This window comes from Typopeltis vanoorti, chromosome 2 (assembly GCF_054136105.1).
Source record: "Typopeltis vanoorti isolate ZY-2024b chromosome 2, IOZ_Tvanoo_1.0, whole genome shotgun sequence".
NCBI classification, from domain to species: Eukaryota; Metazoa; Arthropoda; class Arachnida; order Uropygi; family Thelyphonidae; genus Typopeltis; species Typopeltis vanoorti.
Genome location: NC_143550.1, coordinates 111,974,697 through 111,997,890, shown reverse-complemented (window position 1 = coordinate 111,997,890; position 23,194 = coordinate 111,974,697). Strand labels below are relative to the sequence as shown.

General features: G+C 34.0%; 1 protein-coding gene across 1 annotated transcript in view; it reads right to left on the bottom strand.

The window, feature by feature from the left end:
* Positions 1–23,194, bottom strand: part of Cals (calsyntenin 1) — a 365,963-nt gene that overhangs the window by 110,091 nt on the left and 232,678 nt on the right. The window contains exon 5 of the mRNA XM_090412738.1: positions 3,678–3,824. Within this exon, the coding sequence (XP_090268864.1) occupies positions 3,678–3,824 (147 nt within the window). The remainder of the gene's footprint in view (positions 1–3,677; positions 3,825–23,194) is intronic.

Sequence of the window (23,194 nt, the reverse complement as noted above, 5' to 3'; positions counted from 1 at the left end):
CAGAGTATTAGTTGGAACTACGACCAAAGCAACTGAGGTTGTGAGGCAATGCATTACGTCTGTTAATCGTGTCCTTGATTCTGACCGGTTTTGAGAATGAAAAATCTCCCACTGCACATGAAATCGGTTCACCTTCACTTGAAGAGACCTTTATAAAGGTTCCTCTCTTTCTAGAAATTTGAACCCAGGTTTTTTCAGTTGAAAGGGAACTGTCGCCTGCAAATGTAGTACGGAAACGCAACTTTACGCCGATGATCAAGTCACTCAATGTTATCAGTTTGGCAATATGTAATGCATGCTTTGTGAGCCTCCATAGCTTTCAGTCAGTAGTATTGACGAAGCCCTTTCGTCGGTAAGACCTGGGTTCGATTGCCGTCGGTGACATGAGGAACCTTTACATGGCCTCTTACGACGAAAGATGAGCTAGCCGGTCACATACGACGTAGGTTTTTTTTCCATCTGGAACCCCGGGTTTTTGGTCCCCCAGAACAGGTAAACCAGCCCTGTAAATACACATGGATTACAGTCATGAATACGTCCCGGCCACATGCCGAGCCCGGATAAATTTTTAGGTGGGGGAGAGTTGGGGAAAGCAATGGTGAAGCCTGTAAAAAAAAAAAAAAAAAAAAAAAAATCTCACCAAGAACATTTTGTGGGCAATGCCTACAAAGTCATCTAGAGTCGGAAACGACTGAAAGGAAAAACCACCACCAATACATGCCTTGCAATATATATATACTGTATATATATATATTGTAAGGCATGTTTAGGTGAAACTGATATCCATAAGGATTCAATTCATTGGTGAATTTTCAAATTGACATTAGATAACAAAAGGATGAAAATAAATAAATATAAACAAGTTAACACACTAGGAATATTTCAGTCCCCAACCGAGAGTAGAAATGATAACATGATGAAAAAGATTTCAATGCTATATAAAACATTCCGAATGAGAAAGCACAGCTCAATTTGCCAATATGTTCGCTATCCCAGCTGAAACCAATATCGAAAATAAAATTGCGTATTACAAAGCAATAAAAATAAATATTCTTTATTTTTATTGCTTTGTAATAATTCTATAAGACCGAAAAGTCAAAGGAAGGATTTTGTGCCATATTACAAAACACGAACAGATTCAATATGACAACTGACTTTTTTTATTTTTTTTAATGTGAATCCAACCCAAGAAACTTATATACATTAGTATTAGCACTGTAGACAGGCTAAGGTTAAGATCATTTTGAAACTATGCTCCATAGACAGAACATGACACTTTTACAACCACTTGAAGTCTTTCACGAGTAGGCTGGTAGTCTCAACGGAGTGATGATCATTATACCTAACTGGACTAAGACAAGGTATTGTGTGCTGTTGACATACTGTTAACTAGAAAGCATGCTAGGTTTTTTTTTTTTTTTTTTTTTTCAGAGTGAATGCATTGTAAATATTTTTCACTTAAGTAGTTATGAATATTAACCACAATATGAAAATGCAAAAATTAATTTCCTTATAAATGTTTAATTTTATTTCGAGACCAATAAATTTAGTGCTTCAGTAATTAATCATATCTCATACGTCAGTAAGACAGATGACTATGGCGTCTACATAAAGCGTTATAATTATTTATATGAATGATACTGCCATGCCAAGGGGGCTTGCTAATTAGTCATTAATTAAAAACACGATAAGGAACACATTCTGTGATGTTCGTTTTCTGAAAACAGCTGCTCAAATAGGGTAAACATTAAATGCCATCATTCTTGCATGGGAATAAGCTGAGTTCTTTGTCACTATGTTTTTTGTTGTTATCCAGATTTTCTAATTCTTCAATGCACTACCTAAGTTGAAGACTTTTCAAACATTTTTTTTTTTTTAATGCGACTCCCACATAAGAAAAGTTAACCTATAGTGAGTTAGTTCCATGGGTGGGCTAAGGATTTCTTTTCTATTTTTTAATTTATTTGTTTAATTTTTTTTTTTTTTTTTTTTTTTTACATAATCCGGAATATGAAAAAAAAAAATGATGCAGTAAAACTGTAGCACGCTAACAACCATTGTCTGAAGCAACACAATGCCCACTTCTTGTAATAACCAAGAAAAAAATCATGAAAGAAATACAGGTAACCCTCGTATAACGCGGATGTTATGTTCTATAGAAATGCCGCGTTATGCGAGACTCAGATCACATAGAAAAAGTAGGGTTATGTTCCGAAATCGTTTTTTTTTTTAATTATAGAAATAACAATGACACATCCAACAAAAAAATATTTTTATTTAATTCAGGTAATTCATGTAAGTTAAGAAAACATAAACTATGAAACAAATACATAGTATAAGCTTATAAAATTACGAATAGTACGGAAACTTCATTGCACATAATGCATAAATGTTTTTAGGTAAAATAACAAAGTGCATAAAACGTCATCACTGTCTTCAAAACGAAAATTTCTTAGATGTTCTTTATTTACGAGTGACCAGACGTAATCACTTGAAATATGTTAGACATTATTTGTATAATTCTCATTGCATACTTCGGCTGGTTTAGATGTCAAGAAGTCAGTAATAAGACCTTGCTTACCATTATGCTGCAATTTTTTTTTTATTAAGTTCATAATATGGAGCTAAACAAATATCCAATTGTCTCGTGAATTTTCTGGAGCGCTCCATTGAGGGATCATTATCCGTAAAGTGACTTCCTAACTTTCTTGCCAAGTCCAATCCTTCTGCTAATTTCTTTAAACTGAATTCTTTGACGGATTCATCACAATCAGAATCTTCGGCAGATCTTTCCCCGCCATTCGGTTCAACGTCATCTATTATTTGTACCGGTTCCTCCTCATTTTAAATCTGTTTCCCCATCAATTAACTCACTAATTTTGTTTACAACCATATCGAAAAGCCCTCTAACTGGCCATTACTACGAGAATAAAAATAATTTTTTTTTTACGCAAAAAAGCAGATTGCATGTAACGCACCAGAAAATAAATTGCTCAGCTTGAGCTTAACACACTTATGATTTTTAATGCGCTTTCTTGGCAAAAAACGAAGAAACTTTCAACAATAAACACTTTATACGGTAAACAATTGACGTACATGCGTGCTAAAGGGTATTTCCCCTAATATAAATTCGCTACTTATAAACTACATGCGCGATACGGGCAGACGCAAATTTAACGAAGATAAAATTTGATTTTTAAGTCGCGCGGTGAAAAATGTATGAAAAGATAAAGGGTTACTATACCGTATTATATCGAAACCGCGTTGTATAAGTACCGCGTTATACGAGGGTTACCTGTAGTTCTAATGGCTACTGCAGTGCGTAGATGTGAACGACCGCTCTCTCCTATAAACAACAGTTTCACGTAATGCAAAAGGCATGTAAGAAGTCCATCGCGATAGTGACGGTAAATCATCTTATTTCATACTATTAATGACAGGTCGCTGACTTCTAAAAAAAAAAAAAAAAATGTAACAGTAATGAATGCTTTAGTGAAGCAGGAAACTTCAGTATCAACGAGAAACAACTGAGTAAATGCATCTGCTTAGTTAAGCATTTTCTTAAATACTGGTAATATAAAATGGATTTCTGTAAAGTGGATCATTTAACTGCTCTAAGATTCATAACGATTTAATCTGATAAAGCGCTCTTTAGATATTTCTTACAAGATACATACCTTTCCATCCTAGTCGACACACTCGATTAACCTTGATGTTCACGGTAGCTGGCTTTGATCTCTTCATACCGCAATCATACGCCACTACAGAAAGTATGTGATTGGGAGTCTGTTCCCAGGATAACGGTTCTGTATTCCTAATACGTCCTGAAAGTTAGAAAATGAACGAAAAGGAAATAGTTAATTTTTTGCACAACTGAAATAAAAGCTTAAAATAATAGAACAGCATAAAAATGATAATAAATATGTCCCTGGTAGATGCAAGAAATAAGGTTTACATAGTTTGGAGGAATAGAATTCAAGTATTCACAACTAGAGCTACAAATATTGTAGCTACTTGTTTTCAAATCACTATTAAAGATGTTTGTAGATTAATTTCTGCGTTCCAAATTCATCTTGTAACCACGCTTCAAACTTCATTTGTTAAAGTTTTTTTTTTTTTTTTTTTTAAAAACCATTAACAAATGAAGGCGACTTGTTATTTATGATCAAGCAAAAGCAACTAAGGCCACGAGGCGAGTGATAGGGAAAAAAGAATACCCGCTACCTCAGCATCAGATGAAAATGTTCCTCTTGTACATGCATTGAACATGTGACCTTTTGTATTGAACAGCTGGGCAGATAACAAATTTTGAAAGCAAATTATAGACAGATAAACTACCACACATTAAAACCGAATATTCCAAAAAAAAAAAAAAAAAAAGACCACTTTTTTTTTTTTTAAAGGAATACTATATTAAAACCCTTAAAATTGCCGATATGAATTTAAACCCCAAGAAGAATCAAACTATTTCAGCAGTGTGTAGTGGATTACTGAGTTATACCTGTAGCAGTAATCTTTTTTCGAAGTATCAGTGTCTTACTTCAGTTATTTAAAAATCACTGCTTTTAAGTTGTATAACTCAAAAATCTGCAACCTACTGAAAGTTTATGAAAGGTATTAAAAGAGTTTTTAAACTTTTCTCTCTCTCTTTTAGGGAAATGTTTATAAACACGTAATTAAAATTAAAATCGTAATAAAACAGACGGTAATAACAATCACATATTCAGTTAAACTTATCAGAGGCCTCGAAATGTTCCATATTTGGTGTCTAGAGCTGAATTTCCGGATGATCTAACTCGCAGCGCTCCCACGGTACTAATACTAATGTATGTACTACAACTTTTCGTGGGTGTGGATTCACATAAACTTAGTGACGCAGTACAGACAAATGCGAAGAACTGAACAGGGTGGTTATAATCGAACCAAACATGTCCAACTGCTTATTTGACACTGCATAGTTGGACTAATATCCTCAGATATGCTTCACTTGATCCGTGTACTAACAAACTATTAATTTTTAACTGCACAATTATTCTTTATAAGTGAAATACAATTTTACACATTCATTTATGTTAAATTTAGATGAAACAAGTAAATCATGATTTGAAATTATCAATCGCGTTTCTAGTTGGCAATAAAAAAAATAGTGTGATAAAATAATCCGAAAAAAAAAAGAATCCTAAAGGTAAGATAGCATTTAAATAATTATAACAATCAAGTTTTTATTAAACATAGATTTCCTTAAAGTCATGCGTTTAACATTTATTTGCCAATTATCATTTCATCCTGTCACATCATCAATAAATAACCGCTTCGGTTTTTTTTTTTTTTTTGTTCTGATACCAGCTTATAAACTTTAAAATTTTTTAATTTTTATTTTGTCCTTATAGCCTCTTATTTAATTTTCTAAAAATTAGATGTTTCCCAGAAAGACGTACGTGAGGCACGCGCACATATATCACTACCCCACACATGAGAAGCTGCAAAGTCTATAACAAATTAATGCTGTGTGTGAGCAGGGGTCAAAAGATAAGCAATCTACTGATATTCTATCTGTGCAATTGAAAACGTTCGCAGAAGTTTTAAATAAAATTTACGGACTTCTAAAGAATTTCTTTAAAATATTAAAAGTACAAATTGATCGATCCCAATCTTCGAAATAGCAGCATTAAACTATAAAACTAAATGCATTTTAAAACTAATTTTTATCAAAATTCTTCCACCTTGGGTCACAGAGTATTAGTATATTACTGAAATCCTACTTCTATACAGTATTTATTTATTAAAGTGTAACTTTTACATCTGTTTCTTTGGTATTGGAATGCTATCAAATCAGAAACAGAGAAATTTCTAAATATTGAATTTCTATATCTCCAAGTTAATATTGCCCTTCTTCACCACTTTTAGAATGACAGTGACGAATTTTAAAAGTTGTTTGCCTGTGCCTTCGAATATTTTTGTAGATAGTGTTCACTATTAATAATAAAGCATGAGAAATTAACCTTTCAAAATATAAGATTAGAGACACTTACAAAACACTCTCCAGATTTACAAATTCATCACGTTTTAAATAGGACGGATAATTCATTTACAGAGATACCGGCAATGCTAGTAACGTTTCAGTTGACGCGTTACTGTTGTGGCAGCAGTAACTGAACTCTACGGCAATGTATCGTATCTCATAACACACCACGGGCAAAAGCGATGTATCCAGTTCTGAAACTTCTAACTTGCTTTCATTTCTTGAATCTGAGGAACGCGTTATTAACTGTCTCTTTCTCTCTCTCTCTCTCACACACACACACACACACACACACAACCAACCCAAATTTCATTTCTCATGTGAAGAAGAGTGCAATATTACGAGACTTGGGAACGTACTGTAGAAACTAATATATATAATAAAAGAGAATCGTTGTTTCAAAATTAAGGTCTGGTCAACCACAATGAAATAATAAAAGATATTGCTTTCAGAAATCTAACAACGGTTGCAGACTGGATGTTATTTCCAAAGTGATATCAAACTAGACCCTTTTCGTTCAGTGCCTTAAACTTTTTTTTTTTTTTTTTTTTAAAAAAGGAAGAAAAATATCATTTTTGTTCTAGGTGTTTATCAGAACTTCCCAGTCGCCCCCACTCGTATACTGTCATCAGCAAAGCAGAGAATAGGGTTAGACATAAGTGAGAGAAGATCATTGATGCATAGGAGAAAGAGTAAATGAAAACCTTGGGGTACAAAGGCACTGATGGAAAAATCAGATGAGGGATAACTATCTACCATGACCAGAGAGGAAGATGGCAATCCACTCACAAAGAGTAATAAGAGTGTAAGAGACCATAAGAGTAGCTTGGAAAGAAGTCTGCGATACCAAACTTGATCAAATGCCTTGGTAACATCGAGACCACAAGCAAAGAAAAGTACTGTATCCTGAAAGCCATTTCACATTTCTGGCACCAAGAATCTCTCTCTCTCTCTCTCTCAGAGGTAGAGCTCAGAAATGAGAAATCGGAAGCAACCTTTAAGAGAGGATTAAGACTATTTCTTAGAGCCATAAATTACGCTGAAACGTCATTTTCAGCTAATCTAGATAAGCACCAATGAAGTTCAGAGTGGCTTGTTCAATGTAGATTTATGTATTTATTATTAATAAATAACTATTCTTATTTACAAAACGATAATCATTATTGCAGAGCATAATAACTACCAATTATTAATAAATTAAATAAAATAATGCTCAAGAATAGCCGCTGTTTATTCAATGTAAATATATAAATATACAGTATATAACAATACATGAATCTTGGATGGATCATTTGATTTTAGATTCATACTTAGCATTTCAGAATACACACCACTGTGAAATGCGGCAATCAATATAGAATTCTGTAGGAAAAAGCAAATGTACATGTAAGAAATATATGTAAATATAGGTAAAATGTTATTAGATGTAAATATAATGTTAAAAAAAAAAAAGAAGTGAAAAATAGTACAAAATTTGTGAAAAATTTATACTATATTACAATTTTATCTAAATTTCATTGCGCTTATAATTTATATATATATATATATATATATATATATATATATATATATATATATATATATATAAGATCGACTACATGATTCTCGTCCAAAGGTGAGTACAGTTAGCGATCTACCGCAGAACGAGAATGGCAAAATCCATATAGGTGATCACTATTTAACCGATAGTTTTCTAGGTAGTGGAGAAGCTGGGTGTTGATGACCTCCATTACTTTAGAATACTGGGGCGAGGGTAATGGGATGATAGCCTGATGGCTGATTTATTTTCCTCTTTAGGAACAGGCTGAATAAAAGCTTGCTTTATGCTCTTGGAAAGATGTCAGATGAGTAGGACGGCTTGTAAAGGCAGTAATTCTAGAGCAAAAGTTCTTAGTACAACCAGAGGGATATCTTGGCCAGAGGAATTCGTAGTATCAAGGCTATTTTTTTTCTGATGGCAATTTATAACACTACAGGTTTTGAATCTTGAAAGGTTCGGCTGATAAAAAAATAACCGTATCATGACTGTGATTAGCACCAATCTTTTTTTACACGATAGGCTATAAACCTATAGCACATTATTATCGACGGAGAGCTACGGATTTTTTTTTCCCTAAGGATTTCTTACTTATCCCTGTTTAGCTTTATATTAACCCTATTAAATGAAGATTAACTATATCCAGTATAATAATTCATTATACTCGATATAGCTATTATTATGTAAAAGACGCCTTACTGCCATTTTCACCCGAAAACAAGCACCAAATTTATTACGTATCCAAGTATGATGTATTATTAATAGAGTATTATATATAAAAAAAATCGACATGCTTATTTTCGCAATGAATTTCGGTTTGTAATGCATTACGAAGCAATTTTCTTCAACTCTCAAACAGGTCTCCTCTCTCTCTTTCTCTATTTTTTTTTTATTTTTTAAAGAATACTAGTGTCTTTTGAAAAAGTCATATTATGAACAGAAAAGAGGATATTCGTTGATAGTTAAATTGGAAACTGTAAAAAACTGGTAATATCAAACATTAAAGAAAAGAATTTTGTGGAAACAAATAATATAGCATATGCAGGTCTCGAGAGGAAAGCTAATTCTGCAAAACAATTATTTGAAAATACGGTCAAATAGCATTTCGACAAAAAAACAAAAAAAAACAATGGCTAATTTACTTTAAGAGTTTTGAAAGAAATCATAAAAGATCGATGATGATGAGTTCAGTCGGTAATGAAATTTCGATCGGGCAGCTAATGTAAACTACAAGTCCGCAGCCCAAACAAAAAAAAAAAGTTTCAGATCAAAAAAGTGTTCTTACAAAAAAAAAAATATATATATATATATATACGCAATAGATAAGATATATTTTATTACGTGAATTTAGTTTGAAGAAGCTTACTTGACTGATAAAGAAATCCGATTCAAATCTGTTTCTGACTGGAGGACGTGTTTAAGCCAATTTCAAGTATGGCTATTTAGTCAAACCTTAAAGACAAGTGGATTTCTCCCGTCCCCCTTCCCACCACCAACCCGCTTTTTTTGAGAGGGGAGGGTGTTCTTAATAGGCCTGTGAACATTATCCTTTCCTAACAGAAGTTTAGTGATGAAAGTCTTATTAACCGTAACAATTCACTAAGTTATTAGTAGCTTGTTACAGATAAGTAAACTGACTTCACGGGAAATCTCTGCGCTCAATAAAACAGTGCAAAATGATAGAAATTTTCAATTAAGAAGGATTCCAACAGAGAATCTTCCTCTCCGCACAGGATATCTAGTGATTCAATCCTTGAAAATCTCATTTCTAAGGCCATTCTCAGTAAACCATATGAATATAGTTCATTTCTTAACAGTAAGCGATATTGTTATTTGACTTGCACAGACATTTAAGATTAAATATATCTCGCGCATGTGAATATAGCTGATGAGATCCGATAATCACAATTATCAATTCAGCAGAATATAATAACCGATCTATTAGTCAGGGAAGTGCTTTCTGATATTCCGTGGGTTTCGATGTCATGCTAGTATACATCAGTGATCGTATTCGCAGAGGAAAGCTCCCTAAGAGTGTTGATAGTTTATGTCGCACAAATCCATTGCAAATGTCATTTGGCAGACATTACGGAAAGATGTACTGTCCAAACAGCTGTCCAGAAGTTGCTGGGCGTAGAATTTGCTGCTAGGATATGAATGACTCGAAAATTCGTGTAATGTTTCCTAGAAACTTTCATGTTCTTTGAAAAAGAACACAGAAATGGATGAAAATTCTTCGTTCTAACAAAGGAATCATGCTGTGCCATTTGAACAACTTGAAGTTTCTCATACATTGCATATCCGCAAATCACCACTGAACACTGAACTGTTTGCTAGCCAATGGCAAATAACAAAGTATAAGATCTTGAGGTACTAACAACAACGTCACTGGACCTAAATACACACATACTACATACGTGAAGGTGTGTGTGTACGCGCGCGCTACAGGTTTACAACCGTACATAGATTGCCATAAAAGAAATAAACTAGGAGATGATTCCGTCGTTTTCGCTCTCCACCCCTTCCCTGAAATAACTTCCAGTAGCATATAACAGCACTTTTTTCTCTTTCTTCATCGACAGCTTTCCCCATGCAATTCCGTCTAATTAAATCTTCAAAAGATAAAGAAATAAACTATTTGCACGATGATTAAAATCAACCGAAACAGGTCTCTTTTTATGCGGATTTGAAGTTATGCGGTGCACGCCCACAGATACTAGACCTTTCGACACTTCTGCGCATGTCAACAGAAGGAGAATCCATTCCGATAATAAGGTAATAATAAGGCGTTTCCCAAACTTTTCCTACGACGGGAACACTTCACAAATCCTGAAATTTTCATGGAACACCTTGGTTATTTTGTAACATATTCATTAATAATTAATTGTTAATTTAGCTGATTTTTTACTATTAATTAATAATTGATCGTTAATTATTAATTAATAAAATTTGGTCCAATGAAGAAATTTTCATTTCCAAAGAAAAGCAGTTTCTTTGGAAATGAAAATTGCAATTTTAGATCGATTAGCAGAAGGAGAGGGATCTACGGTGATTGGTAAACATTTTAATTTAGGCGAATCTACTATAAGAGCAATTAAAAAGAATGAAGTCGCAATAGGAAAATCTGTCATTTCTGGCACAAAACTAAGTGCCAAATTATAATCATACTTAAGAGATGCTTTATTAGAAAACACGGAACGAGCGCTCGTAATTTGGATTGAAGAATTAACTCAAAGAAGAATTCCTATAAGTGGTTATTTAATTAAACAAAAAGCTCTTCGGTTTTTATGAACAGATGAAGCAACTGGAGCCGTCTACTTCCGCTTCCCAGGCCGATAAATAATTTTCGGCTAGCAAAGAATGGTAAACCGGGTTTTTAAAAAGGAATGCACTTCATAACGTGAAGATTACAGGCGAAGTTGCAGCAGATGAAGAAGCACCCAAAAATTTTCAAGAGAAGTTAGCCAAAATTATTGACGATTGTGGATATTGTCCCAATCAAGTGTTTAACGCTGACGAAACAGGATTGTTTTGGAAGAAAATGCCTAGTCGAACTTACATCGCAAAGTCTGAGAAAAAAGCAAGTAGGTTTAAAGCAAGCAAAGATCGAGTAACGTTGTTACTTTGTAGCAATGCATCAGGAGATCGAATGTTGAAACCCCTCCTAGTAAATCGATTTCTAAGACCACGCGCTCTAAAAGGCAAAGATCTAAAACAGTTGCCGGTACATTGGATGGCTAATACAAAGGCCTGGGTAACAACTGTTGTATTTTCTGAATGGTTCAATAATTGCTTTGTACCAGAAGTGGAAACATACATGAAACAAAAAGCTCTCGATTTTAAAGTTTTATTACTTGTTGACAATGCACCAAGTCATCCGCATTTAGAACATCCAAATGTGCAGGTAGTGTTTTTTCCACCCAATACAACAAGCATTATTCAGCCATTAGATCAAGGCACAATTGCTACTTTTAAAAAATGTTACGTTAAGTACACTTTTCAATTTATATTGAATAAACTAGAAAATGAATCATTAACAGTAACTGACGTTTGAAAAAAAAAAATTCTATTTTGGACTGCTTAAATCATATTGCATCTACTATCGCTGAAATAAGACCACAAATTTTAAATGCTTGCTGGAAAGCAGCTCGGCCTGGATGTATTGCAACCATGCAAACATCTACATTATCAGATGAAATCATTACATTGGCACATGAAATTGGTGGAGAAGGTTTTGATACATTCAGCCAGAACGATGTAGACGAATTGCTTGTGGATAATGCCTTAAGTGACGATGATATTATTGGATATCGATTAACTTTAGATATCGTCGAAGATCCAGAAAACGATAGTGAAGCGGAAGAAAAACCTGTCCCCCTCACTGCAAATATAATTCGAGAAGGCCTTGAACTGTGCAATAAAATGGAAAATCATTTTCTTGTTAATGACAAATTCTGAACGAGCCTTTAAATTCTAATGCGAGCTGAAGAACTGTATGTCTGGATATCGCGAGCTGTATAAAAAATTAGTAAAATCATCATCGCAAAGTTTAATCACTGATGACATTGTCAGAAGAAAAAAATCAGCACAGAACGAGGGTGAAGCTAATTCTGTTTGTGATGAACCATTGCCTTTACCATACAGTTTGATGCGCTGATTATCTCTTCTGATGATGAAAGTGATTTTGCACCAGTTCGTAAATGTTGCCGAATATTGTCTAATAGTGATGATAATTCTGATGACAAAATGTTTAAAAAAAAAATGTTACTTTTCAATAAAATTAAATGAATAAAGCTTTAAAACTAACTTAGGCATTCTTATTTTCCTGAATTTTCATAAACTTTTTTTTATGCGATTTTAGGTTTATGTTAATTCATTGCTTCGGATTTTGCGGTTTTAGAAAATTATGGAACGTATCCCTGATTTTTCAGCGTAAGTTAGGTCTTTTTTGTGCGATTTTTTATATGCAGTTTTCTGTGGAACGTATCTACCGCATAAAAAGAGACCCGACTGTATATTTAACCAACCTAATATAGCACTTTTAATTTAAACATTTCACCTCGGAGGGAATTTATTCAAATGTATAGCAGGAATCAATCCCAACGAATAAGATATATAGTTAATATGTCGCCGCTTTCACGAGGCGGAAATTGTAATAATTTCAGGTCCCTCTTAGTGACGGTAATTATTATTATTTATTTATTTTTTGTGTGTTACCAGTGCGAATTTCTATTTCGTATATAAAATACTTCAACATAACGTTTTATTCACTTTTTTCGATCTTCATCCAGCTTACAATGTGAGAGCTCACAAAATTGTAATGTACACTTTTTACAATTATCGCCTAATTCAAAAACGAACCAACAAACTTTTTTTCCTTCTTACTCTTCAAGGTACAGTTATTTCAGAACGACTCAAAAATGAAAATGATTCTTAATGAAACCGATGAGATTTGAAAGGGCTCATTCGTTTCAAATTTCTTACCACTTCACTGCATGTTCCATACATATAAGATTTCATTTTCTAAAATTCGAAAACGGATGGTTTTCCCGATATATTTCGGCACCGACGAAATCGATATGAATAAATAAAAAAAGCAAAGTAGTAATTACTAATTTGGAAGAAAGTAACACTATTTTATCATTTACAAATAAAAATTTCGTGGTTTTTGTATGCTTCACGCAAGTGTTAAAAAAATCAAATCACTATGTCGCAGCTGTTCATCCAATTCCACACGCGAAGGTTTGGATAAATATCATGCAACCAAAGGTTGTCCCTTTATTTCCTGTCTCATTAATTTCCAGTTTCATTTTATGTTTATTCTTTTCTAGGATGATATATAAATTAACTTTGGCTATCGGACTGATTGTTCTGAACTCTTCACATCTGATTCTCTTAGATTTTTAGGCATTAGTAGAATATCGAGTGCTTAAAATCTTTTGGCAGGTGTCCAGTTTCGTATATTTTGTTACACATGTCAATCAGTCATCTTATGGCCTTATCATTTAAAGCCTTCATGCATTCCTCCGTTCCTGGAGCTTTAATACATTTTTTACTTTCAGGTAAGAATAGTAGGTCCCTCAAATTTTCTTGCAACGGCTTATCTATTCTATCATGATTGCAAAGTTCCTTTGAATACTCTACCCATCTATTCCTTCTAACAGATAAGCTTAGGTGTTGATGGTTATTCATGACTTATTTTTCACGGTATTAACAACACCACACACACTTTTATCACAAAGATGTGATAAAAGTTTCCTTTGAGCGCACCTTTAACTAAACATAGAGCAAACTTTGGATAATTAATTTGGTTACTGCTGATAACAACAACAGTAGTGAATAAGAATTTTACAATAGGATTAAAGCAGGGAGACTAATACTAAACACGAGCTCAAGAGTTCAAAAATGGACCCCCAAAAAAAAAAGCTCTTCGTCACAAGTATGACAAAACAAGCTTAACTAAGTATAGCTCAATGATAAAAATATATAAAATAAAATAAAGCAACTGTCAATTATAGAATTATGTATTTGCAAAGTGAAGATAAGCAATCAAAATATAATTACTTGCATACTTTATATGTATGAAAATTTAAAAAATGCACACAAAAAAGTCATGTATCAGGTTTTCAGGAGAGAATCCAGATGAAAATGAGCATCCTTGTCCTCGCCTTGTGATATTTGTAAACTGATAAATTCGTTTTATCCGAAAATCCTCCGATTTCTAGGCATTCAGTTCTTTTTTAGAGATACTTCTCATCCTCTTAAATTGTTTTCCCAATAAAATGGAATTATAAAAAGGATTTTTTTTTCCGAACAATGAAACTAGGACTAGTTCAACAAAACTACTGCACTGAAGTATTCTTCGGCACAGGTATAAAGTTTTGAGTTACTGCCATTTCGAACCGTTTTGAGAATAAATAAATAATAAAAAAAAAAAAACACACGATCATTTCGTACTGATTTTCAAGAAAAACGGAATTATAACGACAAAAAAAAAAACTTTCAACAAGTAATCGTGAACGCAGAACTGGCTTAAAAACGAAAATTATTGTCTACCGATCTACACACCATTACGCTAAATGAGCATTAGGATTCCCTCACTAACGGTTGTATGCATAGTAAATAAATGCAGTAAATTTTTCGACAGTCGACATTTTTGTTTCTGCAAGAATTCTATCGAGCAGTGTCTTCAAACTCGTATATTTTATTAAAATTTACCGGGCTTATGTAATCTAGACAATTTTATTTTGCTACCACAAACGGTCAGATTGAAACCAAAATTGAAATGACTCTACGAATTTGAACATGGATCCTAAATAAATTTCGCTATTCAGTTCCACCCAGTCGGTATGAAATTATTAACATCAGTACGAATCGTTTGTCAATAAAACTGAACCACATAAGTATTTTAACGTCTAGATCCAACTGCAGTCCTTTCTTTGCTAATCAGGTACACAGGCAAAAAATGCACCTTAACTGAAGGGTCCCGCTTTCATAGAAAAATTTTAAAATAAAGCAGAAGAATTTCTGTTTAATCTTTCCCCTTTGTCTAAACCAGGCTGACCAAAAGAAAGACAGTTTAAATTTGATCATCAGCAGAACTAGTTGGTATGTAATCCGCACGGTCTCTCTTACAAACATCAAGTGTTATCGCTTTCAACAGCACGTGCAATGAATACACACTTACTTGATTTAAGCCCACTGTTAACCACAACAGGGTACCCAAAATCTGCACTCATGAAGAGATGAGGAGACATGAGCTATTTTCATCATGCCAGCGAGTCAACGTGGAATAAATTACAATCCCTTTGCTGCTCAGCGGAAGGAAGCACAATATATTGTTCTTCCTTCTTGACAATTTTATAATCACTAGACATCTGCGATGAATTAGGACATTTATATCGTCCACAGATGCAAGCGAATACCAAAGAGATCAAGTTCAGCAGTCTGAAATAAACGACAGCATAATATTCGTGGTCACAGACCATTAGTCTTGCCATCCGACAAATTTTGTATCGGAACATGAACATTGCGCTAGTCATGGCTTAAGAGACAATTTTGGTTATATTATTTTTGAAGACATTTCTGTAGTTTAAGTGACAGCTGTCAGGTAAATAACAGTATCTTGCGTCGTCTCCAACCACCACTAAGCTTTAACATGAAGCCGGTATGCAAAACTGCCGACGAAAGAGTCAATTAAAGGTGTATGAAGAGAATCTGAATCGCAACGAAAACATACTGCTGATACAGTGATACAAGCAAAATTTTGCTAGTGACAGAAATGAGATTTTATGACAGGATATCATCTAAGGAGATAACACAGAACAAGTCTGTCCAATGGCCAGAACTTAAAATATACTTTGATAACGACGATAATTTTTTAAAATTATTTCTAGATGTTCTACGATGGATTTCAGAATTCAACTCAGATAATTAATTATATATGCTCTCAAATATTCATTCGGTTAGATTTAGTAAGCCTGATAACTGAACCCAATTATTAATACCATTTTACTGATTCGAAGAATAGCCACGAAAAATGTTATCTTTGATATGTTCAGTAATAAGAGAAAATTTCGGGATGTAAATACTGCACTGGGGACGGAAAGACTTTCCTAACAGATTATTTTCTAACAATAGTTGCAATACACGTAACAGAAAGTTTTCTGCAGGTAAGTCTGCTAAATCCCATCTCGTCTTAAACTGTTTATTCTGCAGCGCACGGTTTCGTGTTCTTTTCTTCCGAAACAAAATCCCTTATGAGACAAGACGCGGTCTCTGCGGAAAAACCTGGGATCGAACCGATTTCATTCCAGGCAGTCGTCTTCCCCCCCCCCCCCTCGAGAAATGCCTTATGACTTTATAACAGACATTAACAGGAATGCAGCAGAGTATATAACCATCGGACGAAGAATATGAGTGTACCACTTTTGTTTGTTGGTTTGTTTAGTCTCCTGGTGGAAAATTTATAACAAGTATATCTAGGATGGCAACATCATGAACTCCACGCGTTATCCAATTTCTTCACTCTATCCAAACGTGGTTACATGTAAATATTACTGCCCAAACATTTCGAAGTGGAATATATGAATGTGAGATAAATACCATCTACAAAACGAAATAACTATACAATTGTCAGTCTGCATAAATGAGCTAAACCATGTCTGCGCGGCTAGCTTAGTGGCTTTGTGCTTCGCAACCATATGCCAGGGGAAGGAGTGTCCTAGGTTCGATTCCCGTCGACGACGCGAGGGGCAAGGATCTTCCTCAGCCATAGCCAAGTTAGCCGGTCTTGGACGTTTACAGCAGGGTTTTTTCGGCCAGTTTATCTGGGGTTTTTCATCCCGCAAGCAGGCAAACCGGTCTCATGAACACACACGGATTACAGTCAGGAATACCAACCCAGCCATAGGCCTGATTCGTCAGCCTATGCTGGTTTCGGATAAAATTAGGGGGGACTAGATGGTGCCGTACCGCCTTGTAAAAGGGGACTCACGGCACGGCTACTGTACCATAAAACGGAAAGGAAGGAAGGCTAAACCATAATGCTATTTTTTTTTTCCTTTGGCATTGCCCCCGCGCGTGCATGCTTAGCTTAGTTTTACCATTTTTTCACATACATATAGCATAGCATTTCAACATCGCTATATAGAAATCTATATTAATTAAACTTCTTTTATCCATCATAAGTCTCTAATTCTTTCTTAAAGCTACTCAAATTCTCTGCTTTTATAACTCATTGGTGAAACCCATTCGAGATATTTTAACTAAGAGTAAAAAATGAATTCCTTATGAACTACTTTTGTTATCCGATTGGTCAGCTAGTGAATATGATCTGCGCGCCCGCACACACACACAGATTTTCTGAGTATCCTTGTTTTTCTTGGCGTTCACAAAAAAAAAATAAAAAAATCTGGGTGACAATATTCGAGCTATAATTCAATATTGGCCCCACTAGAGTCCCCTCCTTATTCCACACAATCCACTAGAGTGAATTGTGTGGATTAATGAGGATACATAATCATCATAATCAATTAGTTGTCACCAGGCGAGCTACCAATTTTGGAAAAACGGAGTTTTCGAGATATAAAATACATCCTTGCTCTGTCCGTCTGAGAACAACTAGATTGCTGAAAAGGTTTAAAATGTTCCTCATTTTTGATGGGATTCGATATCACTGAAACATTTAGGGTCCTCCCAGCCAAAAAGCAGATTCTTCTGGAAAATGGGCAACAGTGGTCTTGATTTCATCACGGTAATCATCTAATCATACAACGCTATTATGAAAGCTGTCCCCTTCACCCTCTTCCCTCGGAGAGGCGTCTCTGATATCTATTACACAGTATAAATGTACATAAAATTAATCCTATGCCTAGTGTAGACGAAACATTTATAAAAATAACTGAATAAAACTTTTCTCCACTGATTTCACCAACCTTTCCCGGTTCATTCCTTTTGCAAGTATTCTAGGAATGGCTATTTATAAAAGTAAACGGACACTAAGACAATCTTGAACATCATTGGCGATTACCGCAGCAAGTTTGAAGACCGTAAATGTCTTTCTTTACATTCAAATTAAGAATTGTCAGTGGGATTTCAAAGTTTATGTTATTCACTTTCAAAAACATAATTGGGAATGTTTACCAGTTTTTCTGGTAAAACGTCATAATGTTATTAGAACAAAAAGAATCAGTATGATACCACTACATTTAAATTTGATTTGGAAGAATCTTAACATTTCACTTGCTTCTTGATGTTCGAATTTTCTGGTAGGATCCAAAAATTCCAATTCTGTTTATTAACATCGCAAAGATAAAAAAAAAAAAAAATGAAACGGCAATGCAGAAATTTGAATTAAATGACTATGAAAAAAACCAAAACATATAAATCCATTACCGTTTCCTCAAAGAAAATAGAATGCATTAAACTGAGATTACATAAACTGTTCTATACGTGTTTTATTCGATTCAATGATAAACAGTTTATCAGTTAAAAAAAAAAAAAAAAAAAAAAAAAACCTAAGATCCTGGTATGTCGTTAAAAAACAGATTATGTGAAACTTCCAATTAAGGCATTTAGGATACAGAAAATCTGATTTATTTTGATGAATACAAATAAAACAAAGAAAAAACGTAATAATAAAAAAAGAGGGGAGGGAAGCTGATATATAAGACAACTTAAGCTTTAACCGGGTCCATTCATTTTGATCACTCCCCTGAAAGCGAAGATCATACACGGACGCGTTCTAAAAGATAGCTATCATTTGTGTCCCTCTACCATTACCGTCTAGAAAATGGTACTAATTCAAACATAGCGTTGAAGCTTAAAGCATACCTGAAGAAAGCAATAACATCTGCAGACGCAATGAAAGAATGCTACTCTATACTAGGAAGTTTTTTTTTTTAAATCGAGTCCAAAAAAGAGGGAAGTAGATGGGATGATATCAAAATAATAGCCTTATTTCAAACTAATCCACAATTTTGTTTCTAATGACGTCTTGTAATACTAGCTTAAGAATATCCATAAGCGAATGAGAACCAAACTTTTTTTTTTCTTTTATCACAAGTCAACTTAATTATTTTTCATGCTTTTCTTCCATAATTATTTTCTTTATAAAGGAGGAAAAAAAACTGAAAAGTAGAAATTTCATAATTAATAAACGGTTATAATATTTTTGAGGTGATAATTATCAACAGTTAGTCGTTAGTATCGGTAATGCGACCACTATCTGATCTGGAATTTTTGAACGATCCGAAAATAACAATGGACAATCAGTCAAGCTGATTTCGTCGCTTTAAACACAAATTATAGCATTAATAATGTTCCCTACCTATAGCACCGTTCACGATGTGTGTGTGTGTGCGCGCGCGCGTAGATTTTTCAGCATAAATCCTTATTTATCTAGGACCTATTTATTGAATTTTACAGAAAAGAATATAAACAGCTCTCTGAAATTCTGTACTTTAAAAACGGGCATGGTCGAAGTGTTTCTTCTCCTGCACATTCACAACGACAGAACGAATAAGGAATCTTATCTGTTCCAAGTTTGAATATTTCGCTGCCGGCCAGTGATCTGCCTTGAGCATTTTCTTGTCGTTCCATAATCTCCAAGTTGAGAGATACCATATGAGTCCATATCATTTTTCATATTCTCAACTTCCAATTCTTTATAAGAGGAGAACACTCAAATCAACTATTTTTAAAAAGAGAGGGAAGAATAGCTCATTACTTCTTGACACTATCTACTAAAGGATTCACTCAATGAAGAAAAATTTCAACAGATAGATGCGAGAAAATTATTTAAATTCTAACAATAAAATCGACTAACTTTTCTACTATCATTATAATTCTTTTTAAAGCATCGCAATCGAGCATATAAAACCTCGTTGGATAAGTAATTTTTTAACTAGGTAACCAATCATTGCAAGTGTGCTTAGGCCAAGAAGAAGAATTATACAATGATGCAGTATTCATCTACAGTAAAGCGTGGTTCCAATTATACCAGAAAATTCTAACAAAAGAAACAGCAAAACAAGTTCCTTAAGAATGCTGAGCGAGTTCTATGTAAATGTGGGACGGCATCAAACTAGACAAGGGAATTTATATTTTCAGACTTTTATCACAAACTTAAAAGCACTGATATATATAAACCCCATTTAACAGATTGCTTTTCAATCCATTAGGACATTACGGTAATGAGGGAAATGACCCAAATTATACTAATGGAAGATGGTGCTTCTATTGTCTTGGGAATGTACTGCGCCAGCAAATTTAAAATCAAGATGCTAAATGATTTAAACAAAGCCTTGCTACCCTCACCTAAGCATGGTCGACGTGTTCTGGTAATAACGTCAAGCATGTTTTAAATTTAAACCATATTAGTTGCGATCCTTTGTGCAAAATCTACAAAAAAAAAAAAAAAGGACGCAAGGATTGAGCTAGAAGAGAAGATTAAAAAGACTAAAGATGAATAAAGAGGAGTTCGGAAATAATAAGGATACTATTCCTGTGATGCTTTGTACAACATGAAATTAAAAGCATCATTAAATCTGTACCTCACACTGATACTATGCAAGACCAAAGTTATGGGCAACAAGGAACAACTACCTGATGCACTATACTTCAATAATCTATAGATGGAAAAAAAAAAAAAAAAAAAAAAAAAAAATATATATATATATATATATATATATATATATATATATAATTTTCTATATTCATTTTATTACTGTGGATAAAAACCCAAGGGCATCTTTTTTTTTTTTTTTTTGATATTTTTCTAATGACAAACAAATATCGATGTTTTAATGCAGTTTTTCAGTCGGACGCGCAAAGTTATATGCCAATTACATCATTTACAATGCAATACAGTTTGCTAAAGTATAACGTATATTCTTGCAGTATCGTTCTGATCTTTATTTATGATAAAAGAATATTTAAAATTCCTAGTCAACAGAGAATATATAAGCAGAAAAATCAGTCACCTTAATTGACAACTAGAAGTGTAAAATTAAGTGACATAAATTGTGACAATTAGGAAAACCAATTGTTATAGAACAAAAATTGGTGCAAATTGGATTTATTTTATAAAGTTTATTCACGTATACCCAGATTAAACATTTAACATTTTGGAAATTATTACTAAGTAATTAATTAGGAAATTATTAATCTGTTCAAAACAGATATAATTAGCACCTCTGTGGATTTTCATCCTTTATGGGATGAAAAAATCCTATAACGGGTGCCCGGAGCTAGACGAAATTTGAACCCAGCTAACGGAACAGTGCAGTTTAGAAAGATGTAGTGTTAATTTTACAGTCAATACAAGCAGTAAAATTTACACTTGTCACTTACAGACATAGCTCTCATATGTAATTTAATTGTCCTTATTCAAGTGCTAGCAAGTAAAATTCACATGAGCAAATGAATTATAGGAAAGATTATAGAAACGCAAGGTGAATGCAGTCTTCCATTTTAACATTCCAAAAACACCTTTAGAGAAAACAGAATTCCCTTTGTCAAAATAACATTAAAATAACTAAAACTGCGTTAAATGAGCAACGAAGCAGACTGCACGATTAGTACAAGCTGACTCACTCTGATTTTTTCAAACAACCTTATTTCGGGTTGCAACAAACGTGTAGCAAACATGCTAAACTAGAACAGCCTCATCAGATATGATGGATGATTGCATTTTAAAAGGATTCGAAACTTTACCTAAGAGAAGAATAAATTTAAAAGAATTAAGTGGAAATTCTTCATAAGTGAAGTATCGAAGGAGGTTACTGAGAATCTGCCGAAAAGATGCAAGGCAAATTAGTGATATAAATTATCAATGCGATAATTTTTAATACTGAAGAAAATTGCATTTAAAACGATCAATAAGAAGCGAGATCATCAAAGCATTTTTCAGGACTGAGTAAGGAGGGACAGGCGTATTGTGACGCTAGCAACGATTAATAGCATCGCCGTTTAAAATTTCCACCAAATACAGCCAAAGAAAAGAAACTATAACACAATATATAAGAAATCTATATGTATATCTTGGAGGATAATAGTAGAAATTAGAAGATAAAATGCTCAGAGAGAGAGAGAGAGAGAGAGAGTAATAAGAACAGATTAACTAACAAAAGCCAAATTCATAATAATACACTAACGTGGACTTTATGCCTGCGCATATATTTAATTCGTGTTAATCGTCTTGGAAACAAATGTGGTATAGAGGTGGGAGAGAACATGAATACCAAATGATAAAAGCACGTCAATTTATTTATACAGGGTGTCTCAAAATTCACGCAAGAAGTAATTTTGATAGAAAACACAGGTTTTTAATTAAAAATTGTAATTTCTTATTGACTCATAAAGTATACAGTATAGGGTTATGCATGGAATAGCATATCAGGTAAATGGCCTCCACGGCTTTGCTGGCACATACGCACTCTTTTGTCGAAATTTTCCATGACCGTTTTGCATAAATGTGGCTGAATTTCGTTGATACAGCGCTAAATTTCCTCCTTCAATGCGTGGGTGGTCGTGGGCTTGTTGGCATAAACCTTAGACTTCAAAAAATCCCAAAGAAAAAAAATCCAACGGCCTTAAGTCACATGATCTGGGGGGCCAATTCTGATCACCAAAACGGGAAATTACACGACCAGGAAATGACTCATGCAGTAATTGAATTGCTTCTCGGGCTGTATGGCATGTGGCACCGTCTTGTTGAAACCACATCGTCCACATCCATATCTTGCAATTTAGGCACAAAAAACTGGATTATCATGTCGCGATAGCGAGCACCATTAACTTTTATTGCCTTACCAGCCGCATTTTCGAAGAAGAGTGGACCGATGATGCCTCCAGCCCAAAATCCGCACCAAACAGTGACACGTTGTGGATGTACTTGTTTCTCAACAATCACTCGTGGATTTTCTGAACTCCAAATGCGACAATTTTGTCGATTAACGAAGCCATCAAGATGAAAATGAGCCTCATCGCTGAAGATGATTTTGTTCGAAAAATAAGCATCCACTTGTTGTTGTTCCATAATCCATTCAACGAACTCTCTTCGCTGTGTGTGATCAGTAGGCTTCAGTTCTTGAGTCAATTGAACTTTGTAAGCATAAAGATGCAAATCTTTC